The 21,436-nt window shown below is 37.1% G+C and overlaps 1 protein-coding gene across 33 annotated transcripts in view; it reads left to right on the top strand.

The window, feature by feature from the left end:
• The window catches only part of MEF2C (myocyte enhancer factor 2C), a 170,523-nt gene that overhangs the window by 83,791 nt on the left and 65,296 nt on the right, over positions 1–21,436 (top strand). For all 33 annotated transcript variants that reach the window (XM_055387494.2, XM_055387503.2, XM_055387501.2 and 30 more), the window contains one exon: positions 876–1,079. In XM_055387494.2, the coding sequence (XP_055243469.1) occupies positions 876–1,079 (204 nt within the window). The remainder of the gene's footprint in view (positions 1–875; positions 1,080–21,436) is intronic.

Raw genomic sequence — 21,436 nt, 5'->3', positions numbered from 1 at the left:
AGGGAGCTGTTGTAGGCAGCTCATCAGGAAAAAGACAGTAGGAAGAGTGAGGCTTTGCAGTTTGAGTTGAATTGAGGAAGGAATGATTCCAGGCAGGGAGATCATCGAGGACAGGAAGCTGCTAGGCTGTCCGAAATTGAAGTGATAAGGACATGAGTGATAGAGTTGCCTGGGAAATAGTGTGAACCTGAGAAACATTTTGAGGAAAGGAATTATGGGTCTTGGTAATAGATTAGATTAAAAGAAGAAAATGGTGGCATTAACAATACAGTTTCTGGCCTGAGAGAAGAAGAAAGATACACAGAAGAATGAAACCAAAACCCTAAGCATATGATGGACTTCCCAATGCCCTGTTGGGTTTCTAGAAAACAGAATACAACATTGTCTGAGATCACAGTCATATCCCTTCAAGTGTTTTCAATTAAATGACATGAGACTAGACAATTTTAAGACTTGTTTGAACACAGATCTAAAATGCTAAGTTCATAATGTCATGTCCACTCTTCAAATAGTCAAAAGCAAGCTCCAAACTAATTATTAATTCGGAAATATGTTAACCATGCTGAAATTAATTTTTTTTAAATCTTAACTTGCTCAAAGAAACATGACCAGTTCCCTGGTCACCTTCATTAAAATACCCTACATTAAGTCTTGCATTTAGAGTCTCACATTCAACAGCAAGCTAGAAATCACACATTTTCAAATGATAAGCAGAAATTAATATTAGATTTATTTGCTTTCTTTCTGAATGTGTTAGTGCCCAGGGCTCTGACAACTACACACCATTGTTTTGTGAAGGAAAAGAAAAAAGAAAAGAAAAAACCACACATGCATGAATATTTTTAAAAAAATCTTGGCTGCTTTCTTTTTTCTAGGTGACATTTACAAAGAGGAAATTTGGGTTGATGAAGAAGGCTTATGAGCTGAGCGTGCTGTGTGACTGTGAGATTGCGCTGATCATCTTCAACAGCACCAACAAGCTGTTCCAGTATGCCAGCACCGACATGGACAAAGTGCTTCTCAAGTACACGGAGTACAACGAGCCGCATGAGAGCCGGACAAACTCAGACATCGTGGAGGTGAGAGAGCATGCGTGGTGAGCCCCAAGCCTCCGCAAGCAGGGGTGTTTGGACCTCCCCCTGCCACACACACATACACACATCATGTTCTTTTTCCTAAAATGTTCATAGTCCCATATATAGACCCAAGATTATTATCTATCGCAACTCTTACTCCACCTTTTCTCTCCCCCTCATAAGTTAGAGTGATGTGATGATAGAGACCATGTAAGATCTGGTCTTTGCTAGAAATCAAGTACCAGTGTCAAACTATTTGCTTCATCTTTGGCAAGTGGTCATTGTCCACAGCTGTGTATCAGGACACCATGGTTGGGAACTCTTGCCAGGGAATAGCTCATCCATATTTTAGACACTTCTAATCATTTATTTTAGGTATATAATAGTTTCCCGGCATCATCAAAGTAAAAATGTATTTAAAAATGAATTCACCCCAACCTTACACTTTCAGTTTTTCGATTTATGTCTCTTCTTTGTAATTCATTATTCTGAATGCTTTTTTGCTTGAATAGTAAAGGCAATTATTCTCCTAGAAATGTTTTTTCCTAAAAATTGTATCATTATATATATCAATGAAAACTGTTAATATACATGGAATCAGAAATCAGACGAAAATGAATTTCTAAATGTTAGCTCAGTGTTTAATCAATGTCAGATTTAAAAAATTGTTTTATTGTGCCAAAAATAAATAAGCATGATGCTGAAAGTCAAAAATGTTTTAGATGTGTTAGCATAAGTAACATACCATACAGTTTTGGCTGGAACATTTTAAACCCTTTCAGCATCGATCCTATTTAAATACTTTGTAGTACCCTTCATGAGCAATGATTAAGACTACAAAACAAAGAAGGAAGAGGTATAATAAGGATGGTTCCCATCTGCCTATTTTCTTAATCTATTTGTCTACTCTGACTTCCCTAGATTGTGCCTGCTTTCTCAGAATGAAAAGAAAATTAGTAAGTGTTTCAAAAGTATGTACTCAAGAGTCAGTTTGCCAGAGTACACGTCATTCTTGCCATTGCTTAGACTGGTTCCACATTGTAAAAAAATGTGCTAATCCTGATCAAATGAATATGCCTCCCACATCCATCTCCCTTTTACCTGTTACAATTGTCTAAGACTAATTCTCATTTCTTTGTTTTTATTTGAAAGTTTTTCAAAAGTATTGAGCTGATTATTATATTCTATTTTTGCCTAACGAGGCCAAGGAAATAATTTCAGAGAAACAAAAGTGAATGATAAATAGACGTAGGGTGATATGTGCTTAAAATACTATGCATTATTTTAGTTTTTCATTGATAATTTGAATTGTGTGCTTGCCTTGATCTTGAAATTGAGGATCACTGATAAAATTTACCTATGCATTTCAGATAGTTTTTTATTTGCATTTAAATATGAAAGTACAAAAATATGAAGGTGAACACTGCTTGTGTGTGTGCACTAATACATATGTAAAATAAATTCAGAAAACAAAACAACTATTTACTAAAAACTCCATCTCATTACTAAAACCATTATAACAAAAGTCAGGGTAACAAAAGAATTTGAGTTGGAATTTATCATTACACTGGAACTGCTAGTCCTTAATGTCATGAGAAATGCTGTAGATCCATAATGAGCCAATTGGAAAATATGTTGACTTCTAAAATTTGCTTTCTTAAAGGAGTTTAAAACCTAGAACATTCATCTTCTGAGGGTTTTTCTTAGGAATATATTATATGACTTGAAGGCAACTTAAAACTTCATATATTGGCCAGGTGCGGTGGCTCACGCCTATAATGCCAACACTTTGGGAGGCCTAGGTGGGCAGATTGCCTGAGCTCAGGAGTTTGAGAGCAGCCTGGGTAACATGGCAAAACTCCGTCTCTGCAAAAAAAATACAAAAATTAGCCAGGCATGGTGGCACACATGTGTGGTCCCAGCTACCTGGGGGCCTGAAGGGGGAAGATGGCTTGAGCTTGAGAGGTCAAGGCCTCAGTGAGCCTAGATTGTGCCTCTGCACTCCAGCCTGAGTGACAGAGCAAGACCCTGTCTGTTTAACAACAACAACAAAAAACCCACTTTATATAATGTATGAAAACTTCATGTTTTTTGATAGGTGGATATTTGAAAGTCAGACTTCCTTAAATGCCACAAAAACAGCACTGGGTTAAGAGTCATTGTTTTTCATTTGAATCCTTGTCTTGCACTTTTGTGCAGTGTGGCGAGTTGGGTACCTCTCTGGGCTGAAGTTTTCTCATCTCAAAAATGAAGGCGTTGGATTTAAAAGTGCTTTTGCAAGATTATAATTTTTAAAAAAGCAATACTTGTAAAACAGGAGTAAAGAACCAGTTCCATTTTCTTGTTAACATCAATAGATTAAATCTCTGAATCTCTCAAAAAGACACTTCGAGGCTTTTGGGCCAAATCTAGAGATTGGATGGCTCAATTATTTGGATGAACATAACATGTAAGTCTAACACATTGTGGGTCCGCCCTGTTCAACTCCCTGAATTATGCATTCTTCACATATTTGGCTTTTCCACATTTTAGTAATAACAGAGATCGTGGAAAAAGAAGTAAGATGGGACCACTAAGCTTGATAAAATTTACATCATCTTCACATGGAATATTTTTCAAAGTGCTGCATCACTGAAATTAGGATACTTGAGACACTTGGTGAAGAGGGGATCTGGATTGGAAGTTGCATTTATAAAAAGTTCCCCAAGTAGGCCGGGCGCGGTGACTCACACCTGTAATCCCAGTACTTTGGGAGGCCAAGGCAGGCGCATCATGAGGTCAGGAGATCAAGATCATCGGGGCTAACATGGTGAAACCCCATCTCTACTAAAAATCCAAAAAATTAGCCGAGCGTGGTGGAGGGCGCCTGTAGTCCCAGTTACTCGAGAGGCAGGAGAATGGCCTGAACCCGGGAGGCAGAGCTTGCAGCAAGCCGAGATCGCGCCACTGCACTCCGGCTCAGGTGACAGAGCGAGACTCCGTCTCAAAAAAAAAAAAAAAAAAAGTTCCCAAGTAATTCTTAGACACACTAAATTTGAAAACCTCTGCAGCACTAGTACATAAATTGTGCTCGAGGCAAAGACCTATGATACATCAGGGATTTGAATTCGTTCTTAGAATGGATCTACCATAAAGTCGAAAGTTAAGATTGTTTACTGCTCCTGGGTAAAATTTTAAATCCTATTTATTTTAATTTAATGGAATACATTTAACTGAATAAGTTTAATGAGGAGCATAATATGTTTCATGAAGGGTCATTAGTTTTATGTTTCCCATTTGGATCATTACCTCTCTTCCTTAACCCTCTAGAAACAGTTTACTCACAAGAAGAAAAGGTATCGGGAGAGATAGAAATAATATAATTTCCAGCCTTTACACAGAAATACAAATTTCTGGGCCATACCAGAGTAGTGCTACAGGGTCACAGGAAATTGTGCAGTGCGTGGGTGTTGAAAAAGATTCCTTCTTTTAGCAAAAAAGCTCTGCGTAATTATCATGTCTTTGCTTGATAATTAGCACTACTCCAACAATGGCACAAAGACTCACAAAGGCTTAACAGACAGACTGAGATCAGTTTTTTTATGATTATATTATAATGCAGCTTGAATATCTGTTTAGACACAATATATAAATATGCCAGATTTAGTAAATGTGTTAAATTTTTAATCCATTGGTTAAAAAAACCAAAAACAGTTATTGTATTAAAAGCACTTCCTTTGAAGGAAGTCCATTTTACTTAACTCTGTGACAAGTGTAGTGGGATATTTACCCAAAAAGCTAGCTTGTCAGACTGTTGAAATTCAGTTTGGATGGCATTAAGGAACTGCCCCCTTCACTGCTTGTTCACTAGCTCCACTCCTCGTTCTCTTAGCTGTCTAAGACAGCAAACCCTACCAGTTTATGTTGGGCTCTGTTCCTGGAAGAAGATGTGGTTGTTGAGTACTTCAGGATGATCTGAAGATGCAGATCCCACAGGACATGCTTACAGCTCATTGCTTCATTTAGCAATGATTTAGCAAGCTCCACTCATGCTCAGCACTGTGCAAGAGACTCTGAAACAGCAGGAGACAGGCATTCTTGTTAAGGATGTAAAACATATATGCAAAAAAATCAGCTTGGGAACAATTGGACGGCAAAGGAACAAAAACCTCATTAATGCAGTATAAGCTGCTGAAATGAAGGTGTAGGCTAAACAATTCAACAGAACTCATTCAGCCAGGTCATGTGTTTTTCCAGAGCATTCCAGGTGATCCTTGGAGTGACAGGACTCCCAGACAGGTTACCTCCATATCCAGCACATTTTGTAACCACAAAATCCTTATGGGAGTATCACTTAGCACCCAGCCAGGAAGGAATCTCTCATCCCCTCAGTGAACTCAGTGATTCTAATGAGCTACTCATTCAGTCTGGGCCCACAGTCCAGTGATTAAGTGTGGAAGGGGAATAAAACACAAGGCCCTTTGCTGCTCTCTAGGAAATTCAGAGATGGATGTAACTCCTGCAGAAGAAACCTTTGATTCACAACTGTCTCAATAGAGGAATATTGGTTTTTCTTTTTAGAGGAAGAACATATGTGTCTCTGTGTGTGTGTGTGTGTGTGTGTGTGTGTGTGTGTGTGTATGAGAGAGAGAGAGAGAAGGAAAGGGGCATAGGGAGATGGAGAGAAGATGAGAGATGAGAGATTATATTTACCTGATATTTTATTATTTTGGAAATTTTATTTGCTGTCACCTGAATCCTGACTTCTGTTTTGATTTAGAGACATCTAAGAACAGTTGCTGCAGAAAAATGTTTTCTGCACAGTAATAATTAAGGCCTAAATTGGGATGGGAAAAACCTTAAAATAGTTTATAACTTGTATAGCTTCACAATGGTGATGAAAGTTATCAACGAGCTAAGTGCTCTTACATAGTTTAGTGAAAATACTGAATACAATTTTTGTTGAAAAGCAAATGCAGCAAATAGCGAAATTGGACTTCTTTACAAACTCAGTATCACAAAATTTGGAAATGGATGTAAATGTGAAAATATGTCTACTTTACTTGACCATTCATTATATCTAATTAGCTTCTAATTTTATACTTATAAAAATATAGATGTAAAGCCACTGTAGCCAGACTGCCTCTCTAGATTCCTCCTCTCTGGGCAGAGCATCTCTGAAAGAAAGGAAGCAGCCCCAGTCAGGGGCTTATAGATAAAACTCCCATCTCCCTGGGACAGAGCATCTAGGGGAAGGGGCAGCTGTGGGAGCAGCTTCAGCAGACTTAAATGTTCTGGCCTGCTGGCTCTAAAGAGCAGCGGATCTCCCAGCACAGTACTCGAGCTCTGCTGAGGGACAGACTGCTTCCTCAAGTGGGTCCCTGACCCCCCGTGCCTCCTGACTAGGAGACACTTCCCAGCAGGGGTCGACAGACACCTCATACGAGAGAGCTCCGGCTGGCAACTGGTGGGTGCCACTCTGGGACGAAGCTTCCAGAGGGAGGAACAGGCAGCAATCTTTGCTGTTCTCCAGCCTCTGCTGGTGTTAACCCAGGCAAACAGGGTCTGAAGTGGACCTCCAGCAAACTCCAGCAGACCTGCAGCAGAGGTGCCTGACTGTTAAAAGGAAAACTAACAAACAGAAAGGAATAGCATCAACATCAACAAAAAGGATGTCCACACCAAAACCCCATCCAAAGGTCACCAGCATCAAAGACCAAAGGTAGATAAATCCATGAAGATGAGGAAAAACCAGTGCAAAAAGGCTGAAAATTCCAAAAACCAGAATGCCTCTTCTCCTCCAAAGGATCACAACTCCTCTCCAGCAAGGGAACATAACTGGATGGAGAATGAGTTTGACAAATTGACAGAAATAGGCTTCAGAAGGTGGGTAATAACAAACTCCTCCGAGCTAAAGGAGCATGTTCTAACTCAATGCAAGGAAGCTAAGAAACTTGAAAAAATGTTAAGGGAATTGCTAACTAGAATAACCAGTTTAGAGAAGAACGTAAATGACCTGATAGAACTGAAAAACACAGCACAAGAACTTTGTTAAGCATACACAAGTATCAATACCCAAATTGGTCAAGTGGAAGAAAGGATATAAGAGATTGAAAATCAAATTTAATGAAATAAAGCATGAAGACAAGATTAGAGAGAAAAGAATGAAAAGGAATGAACAAAGCCTCCAAGAAATATGGGGCTATGTGGAAAGACCAAACCTACATTTGATTGGTGTACCTAAAAGTGACGGGGAGAATGGAACCAAGTTGGAAAACACTTCAGTATATTATCCAGGAGAACTTCCCCAACCTAGCAAGACAGGCCAACATTCAAATTCAGTAAATACAGAGAACACCACAAGATACTCCTCAAAAAGAGCAACCCCAAGACACAATCAGATTCACCAAGGTTGGAATGAAGGAAAAAATATTAAGGGCAGCCAGAGAGAAAGGTCGAGCTACCCACAAAGGGAAGCCCATCAGACTAACAGCAGATCTCTCGGCAGAAACCCTACAAGCCAGAAGAGAATGGGGGCCAATATTCAACATTCTTAAAGAAAAGAATTTTCAACCCAGAATTTCATATCCAGCCAAACTAAGCTTCATAAGTGAAGGAGAAATAAAATCCTTTACAGACAAGCGAATACTGAGAGATTTTGTCACCACTAGGCCTGCCTTACAAGGGCTCCTAAAGGAAGCACTAAATATGGAAAGGAAAAACTGGTAACAGCCACTGCGAAAACATATCAAATTGTAAAGACCATTGATACTATGAAGAAACTGCATCAACTAACGGGCAAAATAACCAGCTGGCATGATAATGACAGGATCAACTTCACACATAACAATATTAACCTTAAATGTAAATGGGCTAAATGCCCCAATTAAAAGACACAGACTGGCAAATTGGATAAAGAGTCAAGACCCATCTGTGTGCTGTATTCAGGAGACCCGTGTCACGTACAAAGACACACATAGGCTCAAAATAAAGGGATGGATGAATATTTACCAAGCAAATGGAAAGCAAAAAAAAAAAAAAAAAAAGCAAGGGTTGCAATCCTAGTCTGTGATAAAACAGACTTTAAACCAACAAAGATCAAAAAAGACTCAAGAAGGGCATTACATAATGGTAAAGGGATCAATGCAACAAGAAGAGCTAACTATCTTAAAATATATAGGCACCAAATACAGGACCACCCAGATTCATAAAGCAAGTCCTTAAAGACCTACAAAGAGACTTAGATTCCCACACAATAATAGTCGGAGACTTTAACACCCCACTGTCAATATTAGACAGAACAACGAGACAGAAAATTAACAAGGATATTCAGGACTTGAACTCAGCTCTGGACCAAGCTGACTTAATAGACATCTACAGAACTCTCTACCCCAGATCAACAGACTTCAGCATTCTTCTCAGCACCATATCACACTTACTCTAAAACTGGCATAATTGGAAGTAAAACACTCTTCAGCAAATGCAAAAGAATGGAAATCATAACAAACAGTCTCCCAGACCACAATGCAATCAAATTAGAACTCAGGATTAAAAAACTCACTCAAAACCACACAACTACAGGGAACCTGAAGAACCTGCTCCTGAATGACTACTGGGTAAATAATGAAATTAAGGCAGAAATAAGTAAGTTCTTTGAAACCAATGAGAACAAAGACATAGTGTACCAGAATCTCAGAGACACAACTAAAGCAGTGTTTAGAGGAGGTGAATTTATAGCACTGAATGCCTACAGGACAAAGTGAGAAAGATCTAAAATTGACACCCTAACATCACAATTAAAAGAACTAGAGAAGCAAGAACAAACAAAAGCTAGCAGAAGACAAGAAATAACTAAGAGCCGAACTGAAGGAGATAGAGACACGAAAAACCCTTCAAAAAATCAGTGAATCTAGGAGCTGATTTTTTGAAAAGATTAGCAAAATAGACTGCTGGCCAGACTAATAAAAAAGAAAAGAGAGAAGAATCAGATGCAGTAAAAAATGATAAAGAAGGTATTACCACTGGTCACACAGAAATACAAACTACCATTAGAGAATACTATAAACACCTCTATGCAAATAAACTAGAAAATCTAAAAGAAAGAAATAAATTCCTGGACACACACAGCCTCCCAAGACAAAACCAGGAAGAAATCAAGTACTGAATAGACCAATAACAAGTGCTGAAATTGAGGCAGTAATTAATAGGCTACCAACCAAAAGAAGTCCAGGACCAGATGGATTCATAGCTGAATTCTACCAGAGGTACAAAGAGGAGCTGGTACCATTCCTTCTGAAACTATTCCAAATAATAAAAAAAGAGGGACTCCTCCCTAACCCATTTTATGAGGCCAGCATCATCCTGATGCCAAAACCAGGCAGAGACACAACAAAAAAAGAAAATTTCAGACCAATATCCCTGATGAACATCGATGCAAAAATCCTCAATAAAATACTGGCAAACCGAATCCAGCAGCACATCAAAAGCTTATCCACCATGATCAAGTCAGCTTCATCCCTGGGATGCAAGGCTGGATCAACATACACCAATCAAAAAACGTAATCCATCACATAAACAGAAACAATGACAAAAACCACACCATTATCTCAATAGATGCAGAAAAGGGCGTCGATAAAATTCAACACTCCTTCATGCTAAAAACTCGCAATAAACTAGGTATTGATGGAATGTATCTCAAAATAATAAGAGCTATTTATGACAAACGCACAGCCAATATCATACTGAGTGGGCAAAAGCTGTAAGCATTCCCTTTGAAAACTGCACGAGACAGGGAGGCCCTCTCTCACCACTCCTATTCAACATAGTATTGGAAGTTCTGGCCTGGGCAATCAGGCAAGAGAAAGAAATAAAGGGTATTTAAATAGGAAAAGAAGAAGTCAACTTGCCTCTGTTTGCAGGTGACATGATTGCATATTTAGAAAACCCCATTGTCTCAGCCCAAAATCTCCTTAAGCTGATAAGCAAATTCAGCAAAGTCTCAGGATACAAAATGAATGTGCAAAAATCACAAGCAATCCTATACACCAATAACAGATAAACAGAGAAATCATGAGTGAACTCCCATTCATAATTGCTACAAAGATAATAAAATACCTAGGATTACAACTTACAAGGGATGTGAAGGACCTCTTCAAGGAGAACTGCACACCACTGCCCAAAGAAATAAGAGAGGACACAAACAAATGGAAAAACATTCCATGCTCACGGATAGGAAGAATCTATATCGTGAAAATGGCCATACTGCCCAAAGTAATTTATAGATTCAATGCTATCCCCATCAAGCTACCATTGACTTTCTTCATAGAATTAGAAAAAACTACTTTAAATTTCATATGGAACCAAAAAAGAGCCCGTATAGCCAAGACAATGCTAAGCAAAAAGACCAAAGCTGAAGGCATCACACTACCTGACTTCAAACTATACTACAAGGCTACAGCAACCAAAACAGCATAATACTGGTACCAAAACAGTTATACAGACCAATGGAACAGAACAGAGGCCTCAGAAATAATGCCGCACATCTGCAACTATCTGATCTTTGACAAACCTGACAAAAACAAGTAATGGAGAAAAGATTCCCTATTTAATAAATGGTGTTGGGAAAACTGGCTAGCCATATGTAAAAAGCTGAAACTGGACCCCTTCCTTACACCTTATACAAAAAAATAACTGTAGATGAATTAAAGACTTAAACGTAAGGCCTAAAACCATACAAACCCTGGAAGAAAACCTAGGCAATACCATTCAGGCCATAGGCATGGGCAAAGACTTCATGACTAAAACACCAAAAGCAATGGCAACAAAAGCCAAAATTGACAAATGGGACCTAATTAAACTAAAGAGCTTCTGCACAGCAAAAGAAACGATCATCAGAGTGAACAGGCAACCTAAAGAATGGAAGAAAATTTGTGCAATCTATCCATCTGACAAAGGGCTAATATCCAGAATCTATAAGGAGCTTAAACAGATTTACAGGAAAAAAACAACCCCATCAAAAAGTGGGCGAAGGATATGAACAGACAGCTCTCAAAAGAAGACGTTCATGCAACCAACAAGCATATGAAAAAAAGCTAATCATCACTGGTCATTAGAGAAATGCAAATCAAAACCACAATGAGATAACATCTCACACCAGTTAGAATGGTGATCATTAAAAAGTCAGGAAACAACAGATGCTGGAAAGGGTGTGGAGAAATAGGAATGCTTTTACACTGTTGCTAGTAGTGTAAATTAGTTCAACCATTGTGGAAGACAGTGTGGTGATTCCTCAAGGATCTAGAACCAGAAATACCATTTGACACCAGCAATCTCATTACTGGGCATATAACCAAAGGATTATAAATCATTCTACTATAAAACGCATGCACACCTATGTTTATTGCAGCACTATTCACAATAGCAAAGACTTGGAACCAACCCAAATGTCCATCAATGATAGACTGGATAAAGAAAATGTGGCACATATACGCCATGGAATACTATGCAGCCATAAAAAAGGATGAGTTCATGTCCTTTGCAGGGACCTGGGTGAAGCTGGAAACCATCATTCTCAGCAAACTAACACAGGAACAGAAAACCAAACACCACATGTGCTCACTCATAAGTGGGAGCTGAACAATGAGAACACATGGACTCAGGGAGGGGAATATCACACAGCAGGGCCTGTCGTGGGGTGGGGGCCTAGGGGAGGGATAGCATTAGGAGGAATACCTAATGTAGATGACGGTTTTATGGGTGCAGCAAACCACCATGGCACGTGTATACCTATGTAACAAGTCTGCATGTTCTGCACACGTATCCCAAAACTTAAAGTAAATAAATATATATGTACAAAATTATTTTTATGTGCTATATAGATACATATTATACAAGTATACTTTTCTTAAGAGAAAAAAAACAGATTCACTTACCTAATCATTTGCAGATTTTCCTTCTTTCAGTCATTGATTGAACAAAAATGTGTTGAATTCCTGCTCTGTGTTATATGCTATGAAATGCCTGGAGACACAGATGTAACCAAGGTCCCTCAAGGACTCTCAGTCCTTAAGTTGGCTCACAAGGCCATGCATGATCTGATCCATGTATTTCTCTTACTCTTCAGCCTCACTTTTTGCAATTTCCCTGCCATTAACCTGCCCTTACAACCCCCATCCTATACTCGAGCCACATCGTACATACGTACATTCTTCAATCTCTCCAAGTTCTGTTTTGTCTTAAAATTCCTTACTGGATCTCTACTTGGCTGTTACTTATCCTTCACTCAAGTCAGGTCCCAATTACACTTTGGAAAGTCATCCTTGAAGCCCCCGTAACTTAGGTTAGGTGCTTCCCCTGTATTACAGTCATCATGTGTTCTATCTTTCCCATCAGAGCACTGTTGAAGTTGTTATCCAATTGCCTGTCCCACACTAGATTCTAAACTCCCAAAGGGCAAGGGACTGTACACGTTTTGCTCACCATCATATTCCCAGTGCTTAACATGAGGTCTAGAGAATGTTACCTCCTCAGAATATATTTATAGAATAAACAAACAGGAAAGACAGACATATAATCAAGTGATTATCATGTGGCATAACGTTGCACATTTAAAGTATGAAAAAATGTTTTTACAGTTCCAATGAAACAACTCATTAAATTTTGATAGAGTTTATCAAAGCACGATTTAAAAACACTCAAGTAATCTAGGTCCATACTCTCCAATATAGTAGCCAATAGGCTCATGAGACTATTTACATTTAAATGAGTTAAAATTAAATAAAATGTCCAATTCAGTTCCTCAGTTGCATTAGTCATGTTTCAAGCATTCAGTAGTCATGTGTGGCTAGTGGCTACTGAATTAAACAGGGAAGATATAAAACAGAATGCATTGATCATCACAGAAAGCTCTATGAGACAGCACTGGTCTAGACTGAAATATGAAGAGGGAGATATTTAAACAAATTGTGTTTTCAAATTAATACCAAAATTAATTCTTCAATATAAAATTTGAGGAGTCACTTCGGAAGTGAATAACTGTGTACCTTGTGATTTTGGAATTCAGAGCATAAATGTTCACTTCGAGAGACTCTGATCTGGAACTAAACACTCACCATAAAACTAAAAGCACACTTTACCCCTAACCTATAACCACAGAGTCAATCAGTAAACTTATGATCTGGTCAGAAAGCACTTGCAAGTTGTCCAGGCTGACAGGGAACATTAACTGTGTGAGCTGGGTGAAGTATACTGTATTTTTTTTTTAACTTGAAGCTTGTGAATGGAAAGATGATAGTTCTGTCTTATTACTATTTTTAATTTACTTGAAGCAACATTGGACCAGTATTTACCTATATAATTAGCAAATTAATTTCTCCAGAAAAGTATTTTTCATTATAAAAAAGTTTAGAGAAATAGTATTCTTGAGATACATTACAAATCCTTCTTAGATTTACTATAAAACATAATTGATATAGATCTTACTGCTAGTGACTAAGTAAGCCTACCCTCCCCTCTGTTAAGCCAAGCATATAATTGCTTTTCAATACATGGTATTGAAAAATTAACAAAGTATTAGTATTTTCCATAAAGATTTAAACCTTCTATGTTGTGGCTTCTGAGGGAAAAGGGGAAAAAGATTTTATTTAAAAAGTTTTTTATTTTCCTGAATTTTAATATAATTTTGTTTATATATCTTTAAAAGACTTTTATTAATACCTGTAAATAATATTTTTATTTGTTCCCCAAAGTCTTAAAGAAGAAATGAGTCTAAAATTTTTTAAATGTATTCATATTTCTCATAACTATACCACGATGATTTGTATAGATCAAATTTGAAGAGCCATTTCTTTTTTAAAAATAATCTTCTTGCTTAATTTACATGTTTTGTAAACACGAAGAGCTGCTTCACATCTCATTTATTAAGAAAATAATCATCGTTGAACAAATAGTAATGTGAGGCAATAAAACTGAACTTCCTCTAGTCTCTGTTATTACACAGCTCTAATAGTTTGCAAGCATTAGTATGAACACAGTGAGCAGATAATTACTTAATAATAGTAGAAGCAGAAAAGACAGGGTTCAAAATATAGACTTTTATCAGTAATATAATTTATCAATATTAATCATTACCATTTTGTCATCATTATTATTTTACATGAACCTTCCTGAACTAGAGCAAACCAAAGATCTCATGTGATCTCTCTTCACCTGACTCCCACCATACCTGGAAATGAAAAGAGAAAAATATATAGCCTGGATGATAATTGTCAATTTTTAATGATATTTACAAATTTCATGGCATATGGAACTTGGTGGTAAGCAGCATATTTGAACCAAATGTTACATTCTAGCCATTGATATCATCTAAGTAAAACTAACATTGGCTCTAAAAGGTGCCGAATAAGAATCAAAGTGTAGAATATTCTTACTTCCTCAGGAAAAGTTACTGAATATATAGTCATGAAATATTCAAAAGTAAAGTTCTAAGAATGATTCTGAGGCTTGCGTAGAAGCAGAATTCTAAGATGATGGCTCTTTTCATTAAGGAGTGTTTATTATTTTAATTTCTTCACCCCACTGTTGGTTTTGGGGGATTTGTTTTTGTTTTGTCTAATTACAAATCCCTCTCCTTTCCCTGAAGGGTATGACGAAGCTTTGTTCATCTCTGTACCTCCAGCTGCCAGCTCAATGCCTAGCATATTGTGGACATTCAATATATATCAACTTACTGATGATCATTAGCATAAATAAAAATTTTAAACATACAATTTTTTCTTTGGTGAGATCCGATGTGTTCTAATAATAAAAGTGAGACTCTTTCAAGTCAGCTAGAGTGAGTAAATGTTGTTTTGCATCAAAAATAAATAAATAATTAAATTACAAGGCACAGGAAACCAAGTAGAAGTATTGCTTGTGGTGCTGGTGGAAAGGAAAGGACTTCCAGACCAAGGTACAGTATTTTGATCACTGGAGAAGAGAGAAGAAACCTGTTAGTGCTTTGGCCAGTATTGGGTCAAATGAAATGCCTGTGGCCCGGTCTGAATCACCAGAGTATCTTGCTCAAATGCTGATTCTAACTCAGTGGGTATGGGGAAGGGCCCAGGATCCCTTTATTTCTGACCAGGTGATGCTGATGCTGCTGGAGTAGAAAGGATCTAGATTTCCTTTTCCAAACATGTATTTCCTTCTGCATGGAATTTGAAAGTGTGTCTGTAGACTATTTCCTCTTTGTAATTTTATGGAGGGTTAGAATCATGCTATAAAACAGGTTCTTACAACTGAAATTCAGTGAAACTAATTCTTGAAAGGAAGTGTCTTAGGTTTTTCTGGAAGTGTGGTACATTCATAAAAGGCACATCACTACCCGGTGAGGTGGGACTCTGGCACATTTCACTCCTTAGTGGGTGCCCATCACTTTGTACTGGCTGCCTGGAGCACACAGTTAAGGAATATGCTGAGTCCAAGTCCAGACATTCAGGAAGTGTGATGTGATTGGTTAGGGGCATGTGCCTTGGGTGCAGAGAGATAGTAGTACTCATAACTTTTTCATTATTTTCTTGGTCAAAATAATCAATAGGACATTCTGGGAAAAGACTTAATCAAAGTCAGTCATTAAAAGGACTGTAATTAGGTAAATGCTGCATATGTGTACAACAGATTAAGTAAATAGATTATATTATTGGAAATATACCCCATTTTATAGCTATTTGGCATATTATCCAGTCATGTCTCAATGGTATTTAGTGTATTCTGCACTACTCTGAAATTTAACCACCTGGAAGAAGTTATGAATAAGGAAAAAAATTCTCTGTCAATTATTTCTAAAGGTCATAGAGTTAATGACTAGCTAGAAGGTTAATTAGATTCTGAAAACCTCTTCATATCAATTAAATCTCTTATCTTTATGTTTTAGTAAATAAACTGAATAACTATTTAGAGCTACTGTTCTAGGGTAAGAAACGTTGTAAACAGTAAAACTACACAATGGGTGTTTGGGTTTTTTCCTCACATTAAAAAAAAAAAAAGTTATAGCAGGCATGGTGGCTCACACCTGTAATCCCAGCACTTTGGGAGGCTGAGACAGGAGGATTACTTGAGCCTAGGAGTTCAAGACCAGCCTGGGCAACATACAGAGACTACAACTCTACAAAAATAAAAATAAATTAGCTGGATGTGGTGGTGCATACCTGTACTCCTAGCTACACAGGAGACTGAGGTCAGAGAATCACCTGAGCATGAGAGGTTGAGGCTCCAGTGAGCTGTGATCATGCCACTGTACCCCAGCCTGAGTGACAGAGCAAGACTCTATCTCAAAAAAAATGTATTACAAAAAAGTAGATATATGAATTAATAATAGTAACTTATTTTAATAATAGTAACTTATTTTATAATTTCTGAATTACTTTATTTTTCAAAAATAAAAGTGTGCATATTAGTATTTAATCATAAACAAGTTTCATCACTATGATGTCAAGGAGGAAACCATTTCATAGAAAAATAGACCAAAGTTACCCTATGCATGAGCTACTACTAATCTAAAGCCAACTTCACTCTCAGTTATTTCAATAGGACATAAGTTTATTGATTGACTCTGTGGTTAGTTCCAGAAACCCAACCCCTTTCAAAGTTACTGTACACATTTGTAAATAAATGGTATATTTAGCACCTATACTATGACAATTATAAACTCATTTGTGTCATGTAAATTTTCTTTGGATAATATAACCAGACTTCAGATCAAAAGACATAGATCTGCATTAATCTGTAAGGTAGCCTAGCCACATGTGGCTATATAAATATAAATATAATTTAAATTACATAAAATTAAAAGTTCAGTTTTTCAGTCTCACTATCCACATTTCAAGCAAGATGTGACTAGTGGCTCCCAAATATAATTGTCCATTATGAAAGAAACCCTCTGTTGGACAGTAAATGACGAAACTGGTGAATCTAGTGCTCTCTTTCATTCAAATAACTGGCATGGGCTGGGCGAGGTGGCTCATGCCTGTAATCCCAGCACTTTGGGAGGCCGAGGCAGGTGGATCATTTGAAGTCAGGAGTTCAAGACCAGCCTGGCTTACATGGTGAAACCTCGTCTCTACTAAAAATACAAAAAAAAAAAAAAAAATTAGCCAGGCATGATGGCACACGCTTGTAATCCCAGCTACTCAGGAGGATGAAGCAGGAGAATTGCTTGAGCCCGGGAGGTGGAGGTTGCAGCAAACTGAGATTGTGCCACTACACTCCAGCACTCCAGCCTGGGTGACAGAGCGAGACACCGTCTCAAAATAAATAAACAAACAAACAAACAAACAAACAAACTGGCATGATGGTTAATAGATACAGCCCAATAAAGGATACGTAAACTGGAGAGGTTGCACCTGGCTACTTCACCTTCCATTCCTGCAGCAGGCATTTATGACATGCCCACTGTGCGTCAGTCAGGACCTGAGCCAGGGCAGAGAAATCCAACCAGGAAAGTTGAATCACTCAGTCGGCATTTACTCCAAGGAACAGAATATTTGTTAAAGTCTATGTGATTTTGTGGAGAAAGACGAGAAAATGGAGGGATCACTGAAGCTGGAATTGCCCTGAGGAAGAAGAGAAAATGGAAAAGGCACAGGAAAAATGAGTAGTAGGGACGTAGAAATAAGCTAGGTCCCTTGTGAACTTTTCCAACAGGAAAGAAAAGATCATGCGTGCACACGGTTTCTTCTGATTTTTCTTAATTAGTATGTGCGGAATTTTATCTTCATCCAGCCTTCATGATTGGTTTTCCTTAACTGTAGTTGTTCTGAATTAATTTCATGTGGGGGAAAAATAAAGCTACATAGTGATTTTTGTAAAGAATATTGTTGAAGCATGGTTATGAGAGTTCATCTTTTAAATTTTACTTCTAGGATATAGGACTTTAAAAGCTCCACAAATTTGAAGGAAAGATGGAGACTAAAAATTCAGTTCCAGTTACAGCAACATCACACACTCTCATTCTCTAACGGAGGGCGAGTTATGTAACCTTGCTGGGCTTTAGGTTCCTCCTGAGTTAATGCTGTCTACCCTGAGCTCCTTACGGGGCTGTCATGAGGATTGCAGGTTATAACAGCTGTCAGAGCCCATTGTCAACCCTTAAGTTTTAAAAAATTAGTTTTATTTTCAAAGTCAAGAGAAAAAGTTCAGAGAAGAAAAAATGCTAACCAAAAGAGAGAGAAGACACAAATTCTTAATTTACGATTGCATAGTTTATGCTAATAAGTGTATTATTTATAAATAAATATTGAATGATTATATAAATAACTGTAGCATTTTACATAAATTAAGAAGATCTAACAAAGGTCAACGAATTGATTTTTTTTCTTTTCCACAAGTATTTATTAAGTGTATGTGCAAAGTATGGTGTTCACGGCCCTTCAGGGCCAGTAGCAGTCCATGGTGGACAGAATATACACAGTATTTGTTCTCTCATTCAGTAGGTATTGATGGACATGAAGATCATTTGCTAAGCATTCTGCCAGTTACTGGTGATGCATCTGTGATTATGATACCCAATTATCTGAACCATAATAAGATATAGACAAAGTACAGTGGGCTAACAGAGGAGAAGGAAAGCAGTTACAACTGTGAGCACCTGAAAAATCTTACTGTAGATTTCAGATGAAGGCATGGCCTTGAATAAGTAGAATAATTTGATATGCTAAGCCAATCTGAGAACGTTTTTCCCATTTAAACTAAAAGTGAGACTAATAAATGCAGTGATATATGGACATTAAATGCATATATGTATATATATACACACATATATGTAGTATGTATATGTATCAGCCTTTTTTGTTTTCTGTTGGCACTGGATTTTTTAATGTATGGTTTTTCTATAAACAGATGGTTATAATTTCTAGAGAAATTCCTTAGAACACAAATGTTAGAAAAATGCAGTGAATTTCATTGCCTTTAAGCTTAATAAAAGGTTCAACCTTAAAGTTGCATCCCACATCCTTAGTTTAACTTTACAGATGAGATTTTTTTTCCTCTCTCTAAATTCTAAAACATGATACATCTGGCTGAGAGGCTGGAAAATTGTTACATGCCTGTGCAACATTCTTACAACCTAATCAGTTCTTCAACTTTTCTCGCAGTTTAATCATTGGAGAATGTTCTTTGTTTTTGTAGTCACTGTTTCACATAGTAACAGCTTGTTGTATTTTGGTCTGTTTGCCAGAGGGTAGGTTTATTTTTAAAACCCTGAACTCTGAATTTTTCTTTATTTTTCCAAGATTGAAAGCAGCTGAAATGCCTGGAGTTACAGGTTGAAGGCTGCTTCACAATATGTGGAGGAAGCTTCTTTCCCTCCTCCCTTTGTGTGTGTGTGTGTTTTTTTTAATTTTTCGCTAACAAATGTCTTCTAACTGGTAGTTGTCTAAAAATAGAAAACTGCTTAACTAAAAATAGCCTGGCTCTCAGTCGTGCCAAGGAAAATGGAGAGGAATAGGCGTGGAATAGAAGGCTGAGTAATCCAGTTCTATTCATTCAGAGAAACCTTTGAGAATGCGGGCGATGATAAAGTGCCCTCAAAAAACCACAGGCCCGACTCTCTCTTCAGACTTCTAGGTGCCAATAAACATTTTAGCCCCAGGATACTTTTTTTTTTTTCCTCATAGGTTGTAAACATTTTCTGAAAGACAAGGCTTTGTTTCAGGGAACCTGACAAACTGCCATAAATAACTAACTTTCCTAAGGTCTTAAAAATTCATATTTGTAAGATGTATTTTAAAAGAGAATCTTAAATGAAAGTATTGTAAAATAATGTACGTCGTGTAATAATTAACAGAGGAAACTCTGTTATAATAAAAACCACTAACTGCTTGCAATTAAACTCAAAACTTTAAGGAGTTTCACAGCAAGAGAATTATTCCTGTGACTCATTGTAGCTTAAGAGAGCAGCTGACTCATTTTAGTTTAGCTCCCTGAGACATGAAATTCTCTTGTTCAGTCTGTATCCCCTTAACATGCCAACATTTAGTCTCTTTCTTACAATTATTATTTTCACTCAAGCAAATTTTTACTTTTAATCTTTAAAATGATGTAGAAACTACTTTGAAAAATAGCATTTCTGGAATAGGATGGCTTTTAGTTTCAACAAATGAAATTCTGAGTAAGTCATAAAAAAATACGTGTGTGTGTGTGTGTGTGTGTGTATGCCAGTTTTGCAATGGGAATGCTTTTTTTTTCTATTTTGTTTTGCTTAAGTAATCTGTAAACCAGGTCAAACATAGCAACAGGGTGTGGAAATGTCAGCACAGTTCATAGGGTTATACGAGTCTGAGCATTGTTATGTTCAGTTCCTGTAATGCTGCTGGTGATAAGACTCTTGAGACAAAAGACGATAATTGATGGAAAGAGGCTTAAATCATTGCTAGAAGAATCAAGGTCCTTGTATCTGTGTACATCGACTCTTCTGGTCTCCTTCCGTCTTGTAAAGCATTTTGTCGTCTTGCATGTTGGCCCCCTACTGCTCTTTGTAATGGATGCAGACCACAAGTGATTCCTTTATGCAGCATACAGGGTGTAATTGTGTCTGTGTGGTGTATTAGTAATTACCAAGCTGAATTCCCATATTGTATCTTTACTGCAGGCATGGAAAAATAGGACATACAACCCTGCGAAACCATTTTCAACCTAGATAGTGAGCCACTTAGAGCTGTATTCCAGGGACAAAGCCTTTTACATGAATACTTTTTAAACAAAATTTTCATTGTTGAGTCATTTGTACCATGCAGGATAAATTCAGTTTGGGAAATTATTACCTTTGATATTATATTATTCATTTCTGACTCTTCAGCAAAGTCTGTAATATGGAAAATATTGGCTCTTTTTAACTGCTGAAATAAAAAATATTTTTAGATGTAATAGTCATATGAGCTATGGTAACTATGCTAGGCTATCATACGGAAAGAGTACTACGTGAATTACTACATATAATAGATTCTGTAACATTTATAAACATGAAATAATATAGTTATTTTAGTAGCATTTTATCTTACAGATATTTTATACATAATTTATCAATATTGGCTCAAGCATTGTTAAACTTCAGAAAAAGCTGACAAAAAATTTTGTTACAGTAAACAGATATAAATTATTAATTTCTTTGCTATAAAATTTGCATCCATCCTTTATGTATTATGTAGCTGATATTGATTTGACTACCTCCAAATCATTGTGGATTTGAAATGTCTACAGTATTATCTGTAATAGAAGCCAAAATAATGCAAGCAGCTTGGCTTAAACAAAAGAAAGTATGCTTATTCTATGCATCAAATGCTTATAATGACAGTTAAGAAATATTAAATAGAAGTGCAAAGAAATTAATACAGCAATTTCATTATCAA

This window comes from Gorilla gorilla, chromosome 4 (assembly GCF_029281585.2).
Source record: "Gorilla gorilla gorilla isolate KB3781 chromosome 4, NHGRI_mGorGor1-v2.1_pri, whole genome shotgun sequence".
NCBI classification, from domain to species: Eukaryota; Metazoa; Chordata; class Mammalia; order Primates; family Hominidae; genus Gorilla; species Gorilla gorilla.
Note: the sequence above shows the minus strand (reverse complement) of the source record. Positions and strands in the feature narration are given on the sequence as shown.